Below are 19,056 nucleotides of genomic sequence, written 5' to 3' on the forward strand. Positions count from 1 at the left end.
CCTGGACACGCCTTCCGATCTACAGACACAACCTCGAGACCTGATACGATCAACTACACGATGGTCCATACCCGAGGGACCAACCGCTTGCTTCTCCAGAGCGGAGCAGCCTATCGCCTGACGGACCGCCTCCACCTCCATACCCAGCGGCTGCGTCCACTCCAACCGCACCAGTCCGACAAAGGGCAAGCGCCAACATTCTTTGCCGCAACCCTAGTCCCTGAGATCTGAGCCGGAATCCGGCAACCCAAGGCAGAGATGGTTACAGAAGAACTCAACACCTCCGCAAACGACGGACGTCCTGTACCTATCCCCAACTTAACTCCCGACGGAGACCCACCAGAGGGAGGCAGACAGCCAGAAGACGAAGACTCAACCGTGGTTCCCAAAAAATCCAAAATTTTGCTCAGCTCCCCAAAAACACGGCTCCACCCTCGCCCGTCTCGACCTTCAGGAAAGAGAATATGCCCTCTCCAGCCTCTGCCATAAACAGCTACCTCCAAGAACCGCCCAGACCTGTTTTCACCTCTCCGAGTTCTGGTCACCTTAGACCCCTCCCTAAAGGATTTTACGAAATCCTCGATCCCAGGATTACCCAAAACTTCTTCCACCCTTGACAGAACCCAAGCAGTGCAACTCAACCCAAAAACAACAGAATCTGAAAACCCTTTCTTCTTTTCCTCCACCCGAAGCTCAGCAGACCCTGCTTCCACCGAGAAACAGAAGGACTTCGCCTCCACAAAGAACCGGTTCTCCATCAAGCCGAAACAGGCTCCCCTATAGGGAACGCATCCCTTCAACCGAACGTAAAAAGCGAACCCAATAAATGGAAGGTGAACGCAACGGAAAGACATATCGCTAAGAGAGAGTGAACCCCTAGCGGGACGCACCTGAACACGCCACTGCAAGGGAGAGAAGGAATAGAAAAGAGGAAGAGAAGGAAGGCCAGTAGGAAGAGAAAGAAATATTTGATCGTTTTCTCAATGACCAACTAGGAAAATTCCATCGATGGCAAGTCCACCGGAGAGCCACTAGCTGACTAACGGGTTCCTACCTCCGGCAGGTCCACCAAAGGAAGTAGTAGACCTCGCTCTACCACTAGCTTGGTACCGACGACCACCGGCGAGGAAGAACCCGAATCTCCACTTGCCTGAGCGGGAGAGAACAAACTCGAAACATTATCCAGTTCTGGACCCGACACGCGATCCTTCCCAACCCGATGATGAAGCGCTCGTTTTATTGGTTTGAAAAACGCACATTTTGTGCGTAGCAAGGGCATAAAATGAGTCTTTATAGCGGCCTGGTCTTTAATCCATGGGATTGGGCTTTTGGACTTGGAATGGGCCTTAGAATACTCCAGCCCAAATACATGCAGTCCCTCTATAACACGCACCGAGGCCACTCAATTGCAAACTGTAATCATTTAGGTTGTTAGCTCAATCAATTGCAAACTCAAAGACATCATAACAATACGCTCATTGGTTCATAACAATAAGCTAATGTGCTTCATCCATGCTTTCTTTTTTCCAAAATTTTACATAAGTGTCCATATATCTATTGGAAAGATAATATAACATAAAAACAAAAAACAAAAAAAAACAAAAACAAAAAACAAAAACAAAAACTAAAAAACAAAAAACAAAAACAAAACAAAATAACCAATTCCCAACACTAAATTCTCTCAATAAGATAATAACACCTTTCATTCCAAAATAAGTGTCATGGCTCTAAAAACACAACTATGAATGAAAAGGAAAGAATGTAGTAATCTTTCCAAAATGCCTTCACTCCATATGTAGTGGGCACTTACTTTGGAAATTCTAATTAAGAAAGAACAGCATTTTTTTCTGGGACACAGGGAGTAATTCAATAAAAAGAGCAGCATAACCAATTTCTAACGATTAAAACAGCTACAGCAGACTGACCTTTGACCTTGGTGTTGGCTTTTGGAAAAATGATGAACTTGTACGCCATGGCCAACTAAGTTCATCAAAGCAATGACTTGACCTGAAAAAAAAAAAAAAAAAAAGTAAGGCTTCAAAATACAACATTTTACGAAACAACAAAATATATATTTTATACATATATTGTTGCGGAAATCTCACCAAAAGTACTCATTAAAATCATCGTAGTTTCTCCAAAAAGAATGTGGTGCTCGTCCATTATCATTGTTTCCAGCTTCCTATCCATTTTTGCAAATAAGTCATCCATAAAACACAAATAATCAAAAACATGAATGAAAAGATTGGTTTCCATCAAAGAAATAATTATCTTAATTAGCAAAATTTTAAAACAACAATGACCAGCATCCAGAACCTGCTTTCAAAACCTGAGAAGAAACAGAACAATTAATGGATATCGACAATATCAAAAGCTTCGGATTCAAGCACAACACTACAACCCTTACAGCAAACACTATGGGAAAAAGCTTTGCTAGCTCACTGGAAGCCACAACTTTTGATTTGACACAAACTCGAACCCTACCTATAGAAACTTCAGGTACATACAACTTTAAAGTTCTTTGCCACCCAGAACTTTCGGAAACCCCTCTCTCTTGGACTCCAGCCCATAAACACTTCAAAAATGCGGTCAATCTTTTTTTTTTTTTTTTTATAAGTAAAGTCTATTTCAAAAAGCGCAAAGGGGCGCAACCCATAATACACAGGATGTATACATGATACTCCTAATTCAAAGAGAAAAGAGAGCACCTATCTAGAAAATCAAAATAAGAAAACTCAAACATAGACTGTAGTTTCACTCTCCACATAAACAAAGTTTGTATCACCAACTTATTCAAGTTACTCAAACTAATCTCACAATCTTCAAAACTGCGTCTATTTCGTTCCCTCCATACACACCACATCAAACACAATTGAGTCATTCGCCAAATCGGTTTCGATGTCCGGTTGCCCTTTTGCCACCTCCAACTCCCAAACATATCTTTCACCGATCGCGGCATTACCCACAGCACACCAAACTGCTGCAGGATCGTACTACACAACTCCGTAACAACCATACAATGCAAGAACAAATCATCAATGGCTTCTCCAGAAGTCTTACACATGTAGCACCACTCCATCACAATAATGATCCTCTCTAGTAAATTGTTCAAAGTTAGGATTTTCCCAAAACTCGCCGTCCACACAAAGAAAGCCACTCTTGGTGGAACCTTAACTTTCCAAATACTTTTCCACGGAAACGAAGACTGTATAGAACTAGATAAAACTTTATAGAAAGACTTTACTTCAAAGGATTTTCTTCGCGCTGGAATCCAACAAATTGTATCCTCGCCTCCCCTCCTAACTTTAAGAGAATACATCTCAAAAAATCTACTACCCTCTTCCATCTACCATGAACGGGTCGAATAAATAAAACATTCCACACAATTGTGCCATTATGTCTCTGCATATTCACCACCACCCAAGCATCTGTGCCACAGGCAATAAGAAACAGTTCTGGAAAAAGAGTCTTCAAAGGTAGCTCCACACACCACACATCATGCCAAAACAAGACTTTCGAACTATCCCCGACCTCATATCTCACATGAGCTGCAAAAGCATCCCAACCCCACCTAATACATTTCCATACTCCAACTCCAAACGAACCCCCAACCTCCTTAGAGCACCACCTTTCTCCAAGAGCATCCATTTCCAAAGCAAACCTCCATAGCCATTTACCCATCAAAGCTCTATTATATCGAATCATATTTCTCACTCCTAATCCCCCGAAACCTTCGGAGAACAAATGGTAGGTCAATTAACCAAATGAAATTTAAATTCATTTCCAATACCACCCCAAAGGAAATCTCTTTGAAGTTTTTCCAAATGATTAGCCACACCCACTAGAATAGGGAAGAGGGACAAAAAAATAAGTAGGTAAAATCAAAAGTGTACTAATCAAAGTTAACCTCCCACCTTTAGGTAAATACAATCTCTTCCACCCCGCTAATCTATTTTCCATCTTCCCAATAATACTATTCCAAATATTAGAGTCCTTATACTTAGCCCCCAACAGAAGTCCCAAATACTTTATAGGAAGCGAAGCCACACCGCACCCAAGAATGCTAGCCAACTCCTCCACATCCCCTACCTCACCTACAGGAACAATCTCAGATTTAGACAAATTGATTTTCAGGCCCGAGACCGCTTCGAAACATAGCAACAAACATCTCAGATCTCGGAATTGGTCAGCACTAGGATCACAAAAGATGAATGTATCATCTGCAAATAAAAAGTGAGACACCATCATAGCCTCTTGCGATCGCGATCCTACTGAGAACCCAAAGAGTTGCACACTGTCCACCGTAGCAGATATCATCCAACTGAAGGCCTCCATCACCAACACAACAAAAGCAGAGACAAAGGATCCCCTTGTTGTAAACCCTAGGAGTTATTAAAAAACCCTGTAGGCGACCCATTGATAACGATAGAGAAACAAACAGTTGAAATACAATGAGCAATCCAGCCTCACCATCTCTCTCCAAAACCGCATCTCTCCAATAAATAAAGCAGAAACTCCCAAATCCAAATTTACAAATAATGCCCAATATCCCAGATCGAATCCTGCTATCCACACATTCATTAGCCACCAATGCAGAATCCAGTATTTGCCTCCCCTCGATAAAAGCAGACTCAGAATAAGAAACAATCTTCCCCAGCACTGACTTCAACCTATTTATCAGAACCTTGGAAATGATTTTGTACATTCCACTTATTAAACTTATAGGTCGAAAGTCCTGAGTTCCACCGCTCCGGCTTTCTTTGGAATCAACGACACAAAAGTAGCGTTTAGGTTCTTCTCGACCTTTCCACTATTCTGAAATTCCTTTAGCACCGCAATAATATCAGTCTTTAAGAGCTCCCAACACTTTGAAAAAATGCCATAGTAAATCCATCAGGCCCAGGGGCCTTATCGCCTTTGAAATTCCGTATGACCCCCCAAATTTCATCTTCCTCAAACTCGCATTCCATCCATAATCTTTCCTCATCAATGGAGAGAAAAGATAAGTCATCTGCCCTTGGTATCCACTGATATTGCTCATTGAACAACTTGTTATAATATTTCACAATGTGATTCTAGATAACAGTAGTGTCATCAATCAGACGTCCATCCACCACAAGAGTCTCAATCAAATTATGTCTTCTATGTGAATTTTTTTTTTGGCAAGTAGAGAATTTAAAAAAAAACGCAAAAGGCGCCCCTAAGCATATAGGAAATATACAAAGAGGAAACCAAAACAGGAGAGAGAGGGGAGGGAGAAAAAACACCCGACCAACCCCAAGACCCCTACAAAACCAGCCCACAAAACCCAAAGACTAAAACATCACATCAGAGGCCCTCTTACCTTGCCTCGGTTAGAACCAAAACCCCTGGTATCATAATTAATTGTGCACTCTAGGTTCTTCACTTCACAACACCCTTTAAACTTAGGAGTGGAGACTGGAGCCTATTGACGATGCTCCACATCAATTAGAGCCATAAAGTCTAAAAAGTCATTCTAATTCCCCTCGTGTTAGACCCCCAAAGTTTGAAAACAGAGGCTAAGATCAATTGCTGCCCCGGGAGGACCACCAAACTCTTCAAGACCACCTCCCCGCGAAGAAACATCAACAAAGGCTGCCTCAGGAGACTCGCCCACTTTTGAAGGAGAAGGGGCAGTGCCGCTTGGGAGAAGAAAGCCACGTCGAAGAATAGGCTGACAACCCTTGTCTTGAGCAAGTGTATACACTATCCCGTCCTTCGTTGGTTCTAACAAGGGCTTGGTAGCAACCCCAAATGATGGCAAGGAAGAATCCTTGGGAACACCAAAAGTCTAAAGAAACTCCTCAAGCAAATGCTTATACAATTTGCCAACCTTATTCTTCCGAGAGTATTTAAACACAGACTTGGGTTCCAACGGATAAATAGGCGCTCCAGGCTCAAACATCACAGGGAGAGAATAACGCAGCCTTTCACCAAGTGATGCCGCTTCTGATAAGCAAACGTCGGGGGCTAGACCAAACCCATCTAAAGCCGGAGAAGGAGCCAGCAAATCGCAAAAAACCTCAGACGAAGTCGACAACAGAGGACCATCACCCAAAGAAGAACTCACCAAGGACGCCGAAGACAGCTCAGCTGCAGAAAGCGTCGGGACGCAACCCACGGCTGACTCCTCCGAAGCAGCAGCAAACACCTCCACACACCTCCACGGCTGAAGGAGAGTGCACAGCAGTCACCGAGCACTCACCTGACGAACAGCCTAAAGCAATCGGCGCAAGAGAAGCAACGCTCCCGCCGAAGCCGCTGGGCACAAGGTCGAACCCGAACTCGCTCTCAAACCCACAGAAAAAGCGTTGGAGCCTCTTACCTGATCAAAACCTGACATTGAAGACTTCTTAGACCTACAACCCACTCTACTGGACCTATCCCTAAAACGCCTCCAGCCCAACCCATAACCACTCTTAAGCAACTGACCCAACCCAAATCTGCCCATTCTCCACTTCAGCCCAACAAAGGAGTGCAAGCCCAAAAAAAGCCTATGCTCACAAGCCCAACCAAGCCACGCTTCAAAAAGACCAAGAAGCTTCCTGAGAACCCCAAACTCCTCTGAGGCATAACCAACACACTTCTTCAAGCATGCCAAACTGCCTCTTCTGGACACGAAACCCTCTGAAGCATCACCTTCACCCACAGCAGCCCTCTGCATGGAACACGCCAGACTGCACCCACAGGAACCTTGAATCTTGGAGCCACCAACAAGAGGGGCTTTACCCAGAAGATCAGAAGAAAAATACTCCATTGCATAGCAGTCCACTGCCTGCCGGACCATCTCCTGCTCCCGACCCATCAAATAAGCTTTTATGTGAATTTGCCAACCTACGGAAGAATTTTGTATTGACGTCACCCTCTTTTAACCACAATGCCCTTGAATTTTGTCTCCAACACACTTCTTCACAATAAAGATTCTACTCTAAACTTCTAGAATAATCTGCTCTCTTGAGATTTTCTTCTTCAGATCACGGTCTCTCCTCAACAATAATATCCAACTCACTCAAACCCTTTTCCAAATTCTTTTTTTGTACCCCTACATTCCCAAACACCTCCTTATTCCATTTCCTCAGGTCAGCTTTCAATGCTTTTAACTTTCGAGTGAACACACAACTTCGCGTACCTTCATAAATATAAGAACCCCACCACTGCTTCACCTGCTCCTCAAACCCTTCTGCTTGCAACCACATATTTTCAAATTTAAACGACCCCTTACCCCGTCTCCCTACTCCACAATCCAATAATAATGGATAATGATCTAAAAGAAGACGAGGAAGACGTCTTTGAGAAACCTCCGGGAAATTTTCCTCCCATTATGGAGAGAGCAAGAATCAATCAATTCTAGACCAAGCGCGGCAATCAGACTATGTGGATCTTTTTTTTTTTATATAAGTAATTAGACTATGTGGATCTCCCCCCGACCAATGGAATATCCACGAGACACTGGTAAAAAATAAACTCAGAAAACTCCACCATTGCCTGTGATGACCTCGCTTCCCCCCTTCTTTCGCATGAAGACCGAACAATGTTAAAATCTCCCCCCCCCTCCCCCCAAAAAAAAAAAAAAACCACCAAGGCATCTCCCAAATATTCATCAAACCAGCCAACTCATCCCACAGCCCTCTTCGTTCACCATCATCATTGGGCCCATAGACACCCGCAAACGCCCAATCAAATTCCTTCATCACGCAACGTAACACACAAGCTACCACATACCTCCCCCACACTCCTCAATCTCCTCTACCACTCTTCTGTCCCACATTAACAAAATATCTCCCGAAGCCCCTCTCAAACCCAAATACAGCCAATCCACATGAATACAACCCCAAACACTGCAAACCACCCAAAAGGGGAGTGTGTGGGGAGCTTTAGAGTTTATGATTAACTAGATTAGTTAAAGATTTTTGGATGGGATGAAGGTTAGATTGACCAATGATGCTGAGAATTCTGATTTAGCCCAATGATGCTGATCAAAGATTGTAACACCCCATATTTTAAGATATTGAATATAATATTTAAAAATAGGATTTAAGGCCTACTAATAGAAATGAAATAAATATGAATATTTATGGAATAAATATTTATCAATTTAGATATAAATATTTAAGAGATTAAGTATTTATTATAGGTATATTTATAGGTCTAAGTTATTAAGTGGTTTAATAAACCTAAAATAAAAGAGAAAGCACGACATAATAAGTAGATCGACCTACTATTCAAGTAGATCGATCGACTGAATAGTAGGTCGATCTACATAAAAATCGATCGATCAACCTACTGTTCAAATAGATCGATCGACTTAAAAATCGATCGATCGACTTACTGTTCAAATAGATTGATTGACTTTCTGCATCAGATAGCATATTCACGCACCGAAAAACTGTCCTCAGATTTTTATCAATTAATCATTACATTTGATGATTCACTGCACAGCTTGACATCTTCCCAGCCTTTGGATCAATTTTGATCCAAGTAATCCTAACCTTTGATTTTGCTATATACGGAAGGCCCCTCTACGTTCAATTCACACCTTTTCTTCTCAAGAGCTCTATCTCTCTCGGTCCTTTTTCATTTTCTACTGCTTCTCTCTTCTTTGTTTCTTTGTGATTTCAGGAGGAAAAAGCTCTGCAGTAGAGCTCTCATAATCCTTCATTTCTCTTGTTCATTTGGCTGGTCTAGTTGAGAGAAATAACTCTCCCTCTTCCTCTGTTTTGTCATGGAAAAACAAAGCATGAAGCTCTCTGTTTTTCCTCTCTATCCAGCAAAACTTTTCTGAGTTGCATCAAGGGACATCAGGAGCTCTCTTTCCCTTCCTTTGGTAAGATAATTCTCATCTCATCTCCCTCTCGGTTATTCCAGGAAAGAGGAAGGATTCTTCCTTCCTTCTTTCTTATATATATCTAATTCTCACTATCTCTCGGGTTGGCACAAGAAAACAGGGAAGAAGGATCCTCTCCATCTCAGCAGCTCTCACTCTCACTCACTGTCTCTCTTTCTCTCTCTCTCGGGTGCAACTCGGTAAGAATAAGAAAGAAGAAGATAGATAGTAAAAAGGAAAATAGAAGAAAGAAGAAAGAAAGAGATAAGGAAGAAAAGAAGAAAAAGATAAAAAGAAAATGTTATTTAACTTTTTAAGTAAGCTTTGTTTTTCATGCTTGTGATTTTATAAAGTTATCTAACATTTTAAGTTGTGTTTTTTTAAACAGGGTTTTCAAAGTGGAGTGATTTAAATATAAAACACGCAATTGTGATGCCCGATTAAAAATGATGATTTTACAAAAAGCGTCGTTGCGTCGCCCAAATATTTTAGAGAGATCCTTGGAGGATATTTTAGTTTCTCTTTTTCATACGTTGTATCTTTGGACGGTGGCTTTTTTGTCACCGTTGTCGTTTACCTTTGATGAATTTCTTGTTCGTTTTTCTCTTTCTAGCTAGGTGCGTTCTCTTGTATACTGCCGGTGTATTAAGGGGCGCCTTACGCTTTTATAAGACCAACTTATGACTTATCAAAAAAAAAAAATACTAATGTCGTTATTGTCAGAATTTATAAAGATTAAAATAAGGTTATTTTATGTTAATATTATATTCACTTGTTTTTAGAACATTGTAGCATGTGCTACTATATATTGCTGAAAAGGTTCGAAGGCTTACATCTTGAGAAAGAGGTACAAGACACCTACACTCTAAGCCAAAAGGATCTGACTTAAAAAACAGCTGCCTAAGCAAAAACACTAATCTTACAGGAATTACATTTGAGCATCTCTTTACATTAACGCTCACTCTCAAAATAAAAGAGGGCCGATCTAGCATTTAGCCAACAAAAATTCCAGTAAAAATTAAGCAATACAAAGACAGACTGTACCGAGGAAACAAGGGGAATACACAAACACAAAGGCAGAAAAAACCCAAAAACAAGTTGCCAGTAGTGGAGCAAAGAGGCTGACTTCACCAGAGTGGCGACGCGTGTAGAAGATCCAACGCAGTAGACCCCAGGCGCCGCGATGCACAGCCTGAAAAGGCGGAGCATGGCCTTCACACGCAGTCAGAAAGCAAATACTCCCTGGCGCGTGAGGACCATGTGCCAAGCTTCGGCGACCAACACAACCGATGCTTCTAGCAGCAGGGGCAGCGGGCGACGGGGAATGCGGCTGGGTGGCGCGTGTCTAGCAGAAATCATCGTTAATTATATTAACGATGTTATTTTTTTTATAAGAGCAAATTTATTAAAAAAAAAGCATAACGCGCCCCTAGTACACACGGAGTATACAAGAAGCAACAGCCTCACCACCGACCCTACAAAAACAGCCCACAAAAGAACTCAACCCTAAGCTCCTAAAGCACACACCTCTCAATCTTATCCCACCTCCTATGTTCCTCATCAAGGGCAGATAGGAAAGCCACAATTTTATCCCCTTTTCCCTTATCCTCGGACCCTATCGAAGACCAAAATAAAGACCACTCCATAGGAGAAATAGCTTGGGAACCACCCGTATAGTAGAGAGGACTAGCTTTACTAGAACAACCCTATCCAGAGAAACCACAATCTACAGGAAGAAGAGAGGACGAGCTCGATTTAAGAAACCCCCGCCTGAGAAAGCCCACATCTTCGAGTTCCCCTTGACTCACCGCCGACTTCGGCTTCCTCCCTTTACGCTTGTAATGAATCAGTGGCTTCGACGTGGGCTCTTTCAAGACTGATAAAGGAAGAACCCTCCCTTTCGGCGAGCCCACCTCATAACCCGCACCCGGCATAGCCACCTCAGTAGAAACTGGATGAAAACCCCCCACCGAAGCCAGCCCAGTCTCTGCCGATAAAGAGATAATCACCAACATCGGACCAACACAGTCTTCAGTAGAAGTAGCGATCGTGGACGACGCTGTTGAAATTGCTAAGTTGGACATAGCAAAAGTCTTCTCCGTGAGCAACTTCTGGGTGAAAATGGGAGGGAGAGGTGCTTTGCTCTTTGCTAACCCGCACAGCTTTATCTTCTTAGTGAAAGGCAAACATCTCAACCTCCTAGAACCAATCCGCATGCGAGCATAGGAGGACCAAACCCCAAAACATCTAAACTTCCCCAAACATCTAAATAACCAGCCCAAACCCAAAAAGCCCAGTTTCGGTTTCAGCCCAAAAGAAATGATACCCAAATCCATTGGACACCTGCACACCCGATCCAACCAATCACCAACAGAGTCGAGAATCATCCTGAAAAACCCAACTTCCTTCCCCGAAACGTCACAATCCCACTCGTGATCACCCTCTGAGCACACCTTCCTGCACCGTCTGCCACATCGATCCGTGGAGCCAACATCGTCGACTGCAACCCGAGTCTTGGAACACGCTAGAAGGTCCTTACCCAACGGACCAGAAGAAGAATTCTCCATAGTGTAGCAATCGTCTGCAAGGTCTTTACCCAGAGGACCGAAGAAAGACCTCTCCAAAGCAAAACAATCCACCGCCTGTTGGAAGGGCACCTGCTCCCGGTCCAGGGAAAAAATCTTCTCCGTCTCGCACCAAGCCACCGTCAACGTCTGAACACGAGGCCCACCACCAACCGACAAGCGCACCGACTCTGCGTACGACAATAAACCTGCGTCCTTGCCCGTCGGTTGAAAACGACAAGAGGTCAATTTGAATCTTCTTGTGGTTTAAAACTATTATGTCTATTTTTATAAATGATATTATGTTAATAATATGTAAATAATCATTTTAATGTAAAAGGGTATTTTGGTCGTTTAATAATAAATGCTGTTATAATGCCCATATGAAATATGTGGCATTATAATTAATCTATTTTATATGTCGTGGTAATTTCTAAGCAACATTACAAATTAGGTTAAATGATTTAGAAGTCATAAGTAAAAAGAAGTGGTAAATAGGTACTTAGTATTTTATACTAATCATATATGTATAACTATGCAGTCATCTTTCTGTGGATCAATCTTTGTAGAAGGAAAGAACTATGAGTATTCCACTCACTAAGCATGATACTAAGTTCCTTAACATGATGATATATAGGTTTATTTGATGGTATGCAATTGTTTAGGCATAAGTGTAGCTAAGTGTTTCCTAGAATATTTACTAGGAATGTGGTTGTTCGATTAAGTGATGTTAGTTTGTTTATGTTGTGATGTTAGTTTGCTTGATAATACGGTGACATTAAGGATGTTGTGATATTAAATGATATGTGATATAACTGGCATCGCATATTATACTGTCATAAGATATGAAGTTGTTAATAAGATGCAAAGGATGGTTAAAGTCCACGGTATCAAAAGGAGGATTAAAGTCCACGGTATCAAAAGGAGGGTTAAAGTCCACAGTATCAAAATGATGGTTAAAATCCTCGGTATCAATAAAGGAAGTGTTAAAAAGACTATGCATATGAATTCATCATACATCATGTTATAGTATTGTGAATTGTTAAATGTATCAATATGTCGTTATATTATGGGATGCAGTTGACTCACTGTTCCGACAGTATGGGATTGTGGTGTTAACCACAATCATATGAAAGTTTATGCAGGTCAGGACAAAGGATGGAGTCACTAGGATTATTATATTTAAGGATAAGACATTTTATTATTATTAAGTGCCGCATGTGGCACATATAGTATAATTGATTGTATTTATTGTATTAGAACTAATGATTTGTATTTTAATATAATGACGTAATTCAATCAGCTCTGACGTGTTATGTTTCCTAAGTTTATAAAGAAAGAATATATTCCGCTGCCAATTATTTAACTCTGATGACGTCGTAATGACACGTGAAAATTGAAATTTTCACTTACGCATTTTTGTAAAAAGCGGGTCATTACAAAGACAGGCGTAAATCTCAAACTCCCCTCCCCCCTTTCCCGAGGCCCAAAAAGAAAAGAAAATATAAAAAACAAGGTGTTTGCTTAACTGACTGATAAGGCAGACTAGCTCTAGACCAACAACCAAAGAATAAAGAATATTTCCAATCAGGAAAGTAACGGTATAGCAACAGATTAAATATCAAGTTTCATGTTAACAAATAAACAATGAAAATGAAAAAACAGAGAGAGTTGCATACCGCAGCGACAACGTCATACAAAGGAGAGATGACTGCATCAAGGAATGACCCACCATTCTCAGAATTGCAACTACTGGCTGGCCGTGCAATCTGCTGCCTCAAAATCTCATCCATTTCCCTTACCATCTGGACATGAAATTCAAGATCCATTTAAAGCAGGGAGAAATTACTAGGAAAGTGACAAGAAGTGCATTAAAAAATTCAATAAATTCAGCTTTACAGATGGCTTTAGTAGTCTAAAAATGCTACGCCACAAATTAATTTGTCTTAACAAGAAAAGATTAAAAAAAAAATGCTAAACCAAAACCTGAAAAGCATCTCAGATGCAAAGACAGACAAGAAATTGATATTTCAGTAAAGATGTATGAAAAAAACCATGACAGACAGCATTTAGTTTATCTTTGGGAAAAAATAAAACAAAAACAACATAAATAAGCAGAGTCAGGTAAGAATTCAACACTGGTGAGTGCTTTAAATTGCATTTGATTTCCAGCACAAGAATGTGGGGCAAATGTCAAAGGTGGCAAAGGGAAAAAGCACAAGAGAAAACAAGCACACAATATATAATTAATTAATTTCTACAGAACTCCTTTCATGCTAATAATTGTATTCTAAAATGAGTAGCACTGAAGTAAACACTAGAAAGCACTAGAGGTTAGGGCCAACTTTTAAAGAGGGCGAAAAAACTTCAAGACAATTGTTTTCATGAACTTTAAATAAAAACATACAAAAAAAAAAAAAATCAAGAATCAGTTGTGGTAAAGTTCGTGTACACTAGAAGTTTGGACCAGCTTATGTAGCAGGGAGGGGAAGAAAAGAAAACAATCATCAAGCAACACACTAGAATGTTAAAAACAATAACTAACTACTATGTCCAGCAAGAAATTTTACGAACTAATCACCCCTGGATTGACTTACATGATGAAAAATGTAGCACAAGCATTCGGGCAGAAACCTAATGTTAGCCGCTTCACCCCATATCAGAAAGTATAAAGAAACAAATAGTAATTTCTTTTCCTTGCTAACAGCTTCCAGGCTGCAAAAAACAATATTTATTCCACAATCACAAAAAACCATTAACAAGAATTCACTTCAAGGAACAGCCACAAGGAGTAACAAAAAGATTTAAAAATCCCTACTTGCTCCAAACAGGCTGAATGCACAAGTAGTTACACCATTTAATGTAATTGTCGAGGGACTTCAGAAATACTTTCTGTACAGCAGCCTCATCCAATTTCTGGAGCAATATAAAGGCAAATATCACAATTTGATGGATTAAACAGACTAACCAAAAGAAACAAAACAAAAACACTAAATAAACAAATAAATGAACACCTTGACCAACCAACAAATAAACAAATGTACTGAACTGCCATATAGACCACCCATTTCACATGCATAGTAATTTCAAATTGAAGTTTAGATTGAAGGAAAGTAAAGCTTGTGAGATAACTGCTTAAGTCATACAGCATAGAATAGTCGATCTTCCTCCCATATTCAACCATTTCAAAAAAAATACCAAAGCTGGAGCACGGAAAACATTAACTTTCCCATCTAAATCTCTTCTAATCCACACTCAGTGCTTTTTACCCGATCTACTTGGTCAACTCTCAAAACCCACTGCCTAAGGTAAAACCCTCCAAATTCAATTTACCCTTACTTATTAGGTCAAAAAAATAAAGTGTTTCACTTATTGGAATAAAAACTTGTTAAATCATGTATAACATGTCAAGTAATTTTGATAATGAGAAATATCTTCTCAAATCAAGCAACATTAATGCATTTGCATTCTCTAATAAATAAGACATAATGATAGTTGGTTAGTGTTGTATGTGCAAGGCAAGTAGGAAAACAATACACCATCTTCTCCATTGCATTGTTGTTCGGGAGTTATTCAATGATTTTCCCTTTGTTTGGGATTATTGGGATATGCCTAAGTCGTTGGCAATATTATTGAGATGCTGAAAAGGTTTTTTTTTTTTTTATAAGTAATCAAAATATCATTAAAAAAAAGCACAACCTAATACACAAGAAGTATACAAGAGAAACGTTTATCTAGGAGAAAAAAGAACAAAAAAAATCATTAAAACTTTTTGGGGCTTTTCTTTGTTTTTTGGCTTTCCTTTGTTTTTGTGGGCTAGTTGGGTTGTTCCTCTGTATAGTTCATGTGTACTTAGGGCGCTTTACGTTTTTTTAATAAAATCTTCTTACTTATCAAAAATAAATAAATAGAGTAAAAAAAAAAGACATAAGCTCCTCCACCGTCTTCTCTCGATCCTCAAAATTTCAATCGTTTCTTTCCAACCGAAGGCACCACAAAAGGCAAGAGGGTACAATCGTCCACAGTGCAGCACTCCGAGAGCTACCACCCGTCCATCGGCAAGTAAACAAATCAACCACCCGATCAGGCATAACCTAGAACAGCCCAAAGCGACTGAAGAAAGCATTGCATAAGGAACAAGCCATCTCAAAATCAAGAAGAAGGTGGTCCGTGTGACACCCCTCAACTGGGTATTGGAATGGGAATGTGCTTATATGTATATTCGCACACTTCTTAACACAACGCGTTTAAAAGCCATGATGGCCACGAAACTATCAGAACTCTGCAGTTAAGCGTGCTTATGCGAGAGTAGTAAAATCTTCCCTTCCATAGGTAAAATACATGCATGCTTCTGAAGTTCTAAAAAAATTATATAAATATAATTGATGTAGCACGTGAATTCCTAGAAGGTCCCTTTGATGTGCGGTCCCTAGAAGCTTTATTTCTTTCCTTTTAGGATTAAGACTTTATTTTCTTTCCTTACTAAGACTAGATTTACTAGTTGCTTATTTATTTTTCCTTTTAGGATTAAGACTTTATCTTCTTTCCTTACTAGGAATAGATTTGTTTTATTTTCCTTATTAGGATTAGGGTTACTTTCCCTACAAGTATTTTATTTTATAAATAGGCTTGCTTGCTATGTAAACAAATCAATCAATTGAATATTATCAAATCAGAGAATTCTCTCTCACATACTCTGCGGAGTGTTTTCTTTCCTTTAGCCTGCGGGCTTGTTTTATCTTTTTGGGTAGAAGACGAAGACGCTTCTCCTTGCAGAATCAAAGACACTGATCTCTGATTAATTACCTTAATCTTCGCTACGTCAATAATCATATATATATATATATAATAGAGGAATCATTCAAAGAAATGCATAATATTGATACAAGTGGCTTATTAAAAATATGACAAGTGTCCTTAAGTTAAAAGCAACTAAAACTTCCGTTTAAGACACAATTTCTCTCTCTTCCCAAGAAGACAGTTTTGGAGTTGGTTTAATACACAATGTTTCATACTTTTACTCAAACACCGCTTCATACTTTTACTCAAACACCGCTTCCCCTCGCATTAAACGTAATTTTTAAACTGAATGTCAGTTTTAGATTGAACTTTCTCACTAAACGCTTAAATTTCTCCCTCTCACCCATCAATCTCTCTTATCCATTTCTTCCAACTACGTACTCTGTCTCTCTGTCATCCTTTGGGCTTTTTTTGTGTCGTCGACAATTTTTCGTTCACAAGACTCGGCAATTTGGGTTTGAGCAATGAGTTCCGTGATCTTAGACAGGGCTGTCCATGTCTTTCTTTTGGGCATTTTGGTTTTGAATTGTTTCACTGTGTTTGGAACAAAAGCTCAGCCTTTGGCACAAAATGAAGGTACTTTTCTAGAACAGTTGCATTCTTCGCTGTTGTGTCTGACAATTTGTTGTCAGGATTTTGTCTTGGGAATTCTGCTTCATTTTTTACTTCTATTCAACCACACAAACATTTTGTAAAACAAGATGCGTTCACAGTTTGTCATGCGAGATGCTCCGTGAATTTCAAGGTTTTTTAGATTAAAACTTAAACTTGCATATCTGAATCTCTAATTTTTAATCTCTTTTCTGTTTCTATGTTCTTCTACGCGATCAAACTATGGGTTATTGGTAGTTTCTTTTTGTTTTTCAGTTTTAGTCTTCCACTCCTCCCCAAGAACACAAAAAAAAAAAAAAAAAAATAGAAAAAGAAATGGAAAATAAAAATAATAATAAATTAATTAAATAACGTATTTCATTGGAACCAAAGAAAGTATACCAAAAAAAAAAGAGAAAAAGAAACAGTTGTTTTCCTATTATATGAGTATTTTTCGTTTTTCTTTTGCGTTTGTTGTCTGTTTTCATCTTTTTTTCCTTATTTATATAATGTTTGGACTATTTTCCAGTTTTTATTTGTTGTCAGTTTTCATATTTTCCTTATTTTCTGTTCTAATTTATATAATATTTTTATTTCGATTCTATTTTTTTTTTTAACGTTATATATGCAGAGATGGTCAGGAAAAAAAAAATCTATTAAACATAACTTCTTCCTATACCTATATGAGGCTATGAATTCATTGGAATCGGAGAAAATACACAAAAAAGAAAAAAGATAATTATTTTTATATTATATTTGTATATTTCTTTTTTTGTTTGTCATCTTTTTCATTTTTTGTCCTTTTTTAAGTTCTAATTTATATATTATTATTTATTTTTGTTCTAAAAGTATTTTCTTTTATGATATATATGTGAAGGACGGTTGAAAGAAAAAAAAAATCTCATTTTGACGGGACTTCTTCCTATACCTATCAATTTCATTGAAATCGGAAAAGTATACAAAATAAAAAACTCTTTCATTTCCATTTTTGTCCTTATTTTTTGTTTAAACTGTAGTTTCTTTTACATTGTATATGCAAAAAACGGTCGAAAGAAAAAATTCTATATTTGACAAGACTTTTTCCTGTACATACGAATTTCATTGGAATCGGGAAAAAGATGTTCTTTTCTATTATTATCATTTTTCAGTTTTCGCTTATTTGTCCTATTTCATGTAGTTTTGTTATTTCATTTTTCCTTTTTTTTTTGTCCTTATTTTTTGTTCTAATTTTTTTTTTTTTTTAATTATTATTGCTTAATTTTCCATTTGCAAATTTTACACTGAATTCAAATAAATGATAGTGAGAGAGTTTCATATGGTTGTTTTTGGTACAAAGTATGACGATTTTTTAATTTACGCGGTTGTTCATCGAGTAGTGCATTTTCCTTTCAATATTCCTTAATACTACTTCATAAACAACAGCATAAACTACTTTTTTTTTTTTAAAAAAAAAAAAAAAAAAAAAAAAAAAAAAAAAAGATAAAATTTTATACAAGTCTGTTTTTATTTATATCCATACACCATCATAGTTCATTTCGTTTTAAACTACATCAATGGGAACAAATATTTAACATGTTCTAACATATAAGGGTTAGACTTTATGAATTTCTAAATTTATTTAACATATGGGTTTATACTATTGAGTAAAGAAATGTAGTTCAAAATTATCTTATAAACATTATTTATTTATGGTAGCAATTAGGTACTTGAGTGAAGGAAGAAAATTGATTACTAATAATTTTTTAAAGATGTTTCGAATAAATTATAATTTAAAAAAATCCCGCTCATAGAGCGGGTTATAAGCTAGTTTTATTAAAAAACGCAAATCCCTCGTACAACAAGAGTATACAAGATATATAAGGGTTGCACCCCTTTGCGCTTTCATTGAATTAAACTGCAATTACTTATCAAAAAAAAAAAAAGTATACAAGAGAACCAAAACTCTAATTGTTACTACAATCTAGAAAACAAATCAGATCTGCCAAATTCCCTAAGGGAAAGTTAGGAACATGAATAATAGCCCAATTCAGAAGAGATCTCAGAAAAGATGATTTAAGAAGAAGCACACTGGTCTCACTATCATCAAAAAGCCGACAAATTCTTTTCTCTCCAAATGCTCCACATTAAAAGGGCGGGAATAACTTTCCAGATAGCTTCTCATGGATGTCCCCGCCCAAGAAATTTCTTTTTTTGATAGGTAAGAAAAGATTTATTAAAAAGGCGTAAAGGCGCCCCTTGGTACACAGGAAGTATACA

General features: G+C 38.6%; 1 protein-coding gene across 1 annotated transcript in view; it reads right to left on the reverse strand.

Moving 5' to 3' along the window:
* The window catches only part of LOC133877272 (callose synthase 9), a 114,202-nt gene that overhangs the window by 60,916 nt on the left and 34,230 nt on the right, over window positions 1–19,056 (reverse strand). The window contains exons 9-13 of the mRNA XM_062315510.1: window positions 14,228–14,325; window positions 14,007–14,124; window positions 13,089–13,214; window positions 2,106–2,182; window positions 1,926–2,007 (exon numbers count right to left, since the gene is read on the reverse strand). Of these exons, the coding sequence (XP_062171494.1) occupies window positions 1,926–2,007; window positions 2,106–2,182; window positions 13,089–13,214; window positions 14,007–14,124; window positions 14,228–14,325 (501 nt within the window). The remainder of the gene's footprint in view (window positions 1–1,925; window positions 2,008–2,105; window positions 2,183–13,088; window positions 13,215–14,006; window positions 14,125–14,227; window positions 14,326–19,056) is intronic.

This window comes from Alnus glutinosa, chromosome 9, assembly GCF_958979055.1.
Source record: "Alnus glutinosa chromosome 9, dhAlnGlut1.1, whole genome shotgun sequence".
In the NCBI taxonomy this organism is placed as follows: domain Eukaryota; kingdom Viridiplantae; phylum Streptophyta; class Magnoliopsida; order Fagales; family Betulaceae; genus Alnus; species Alnus glutinosa.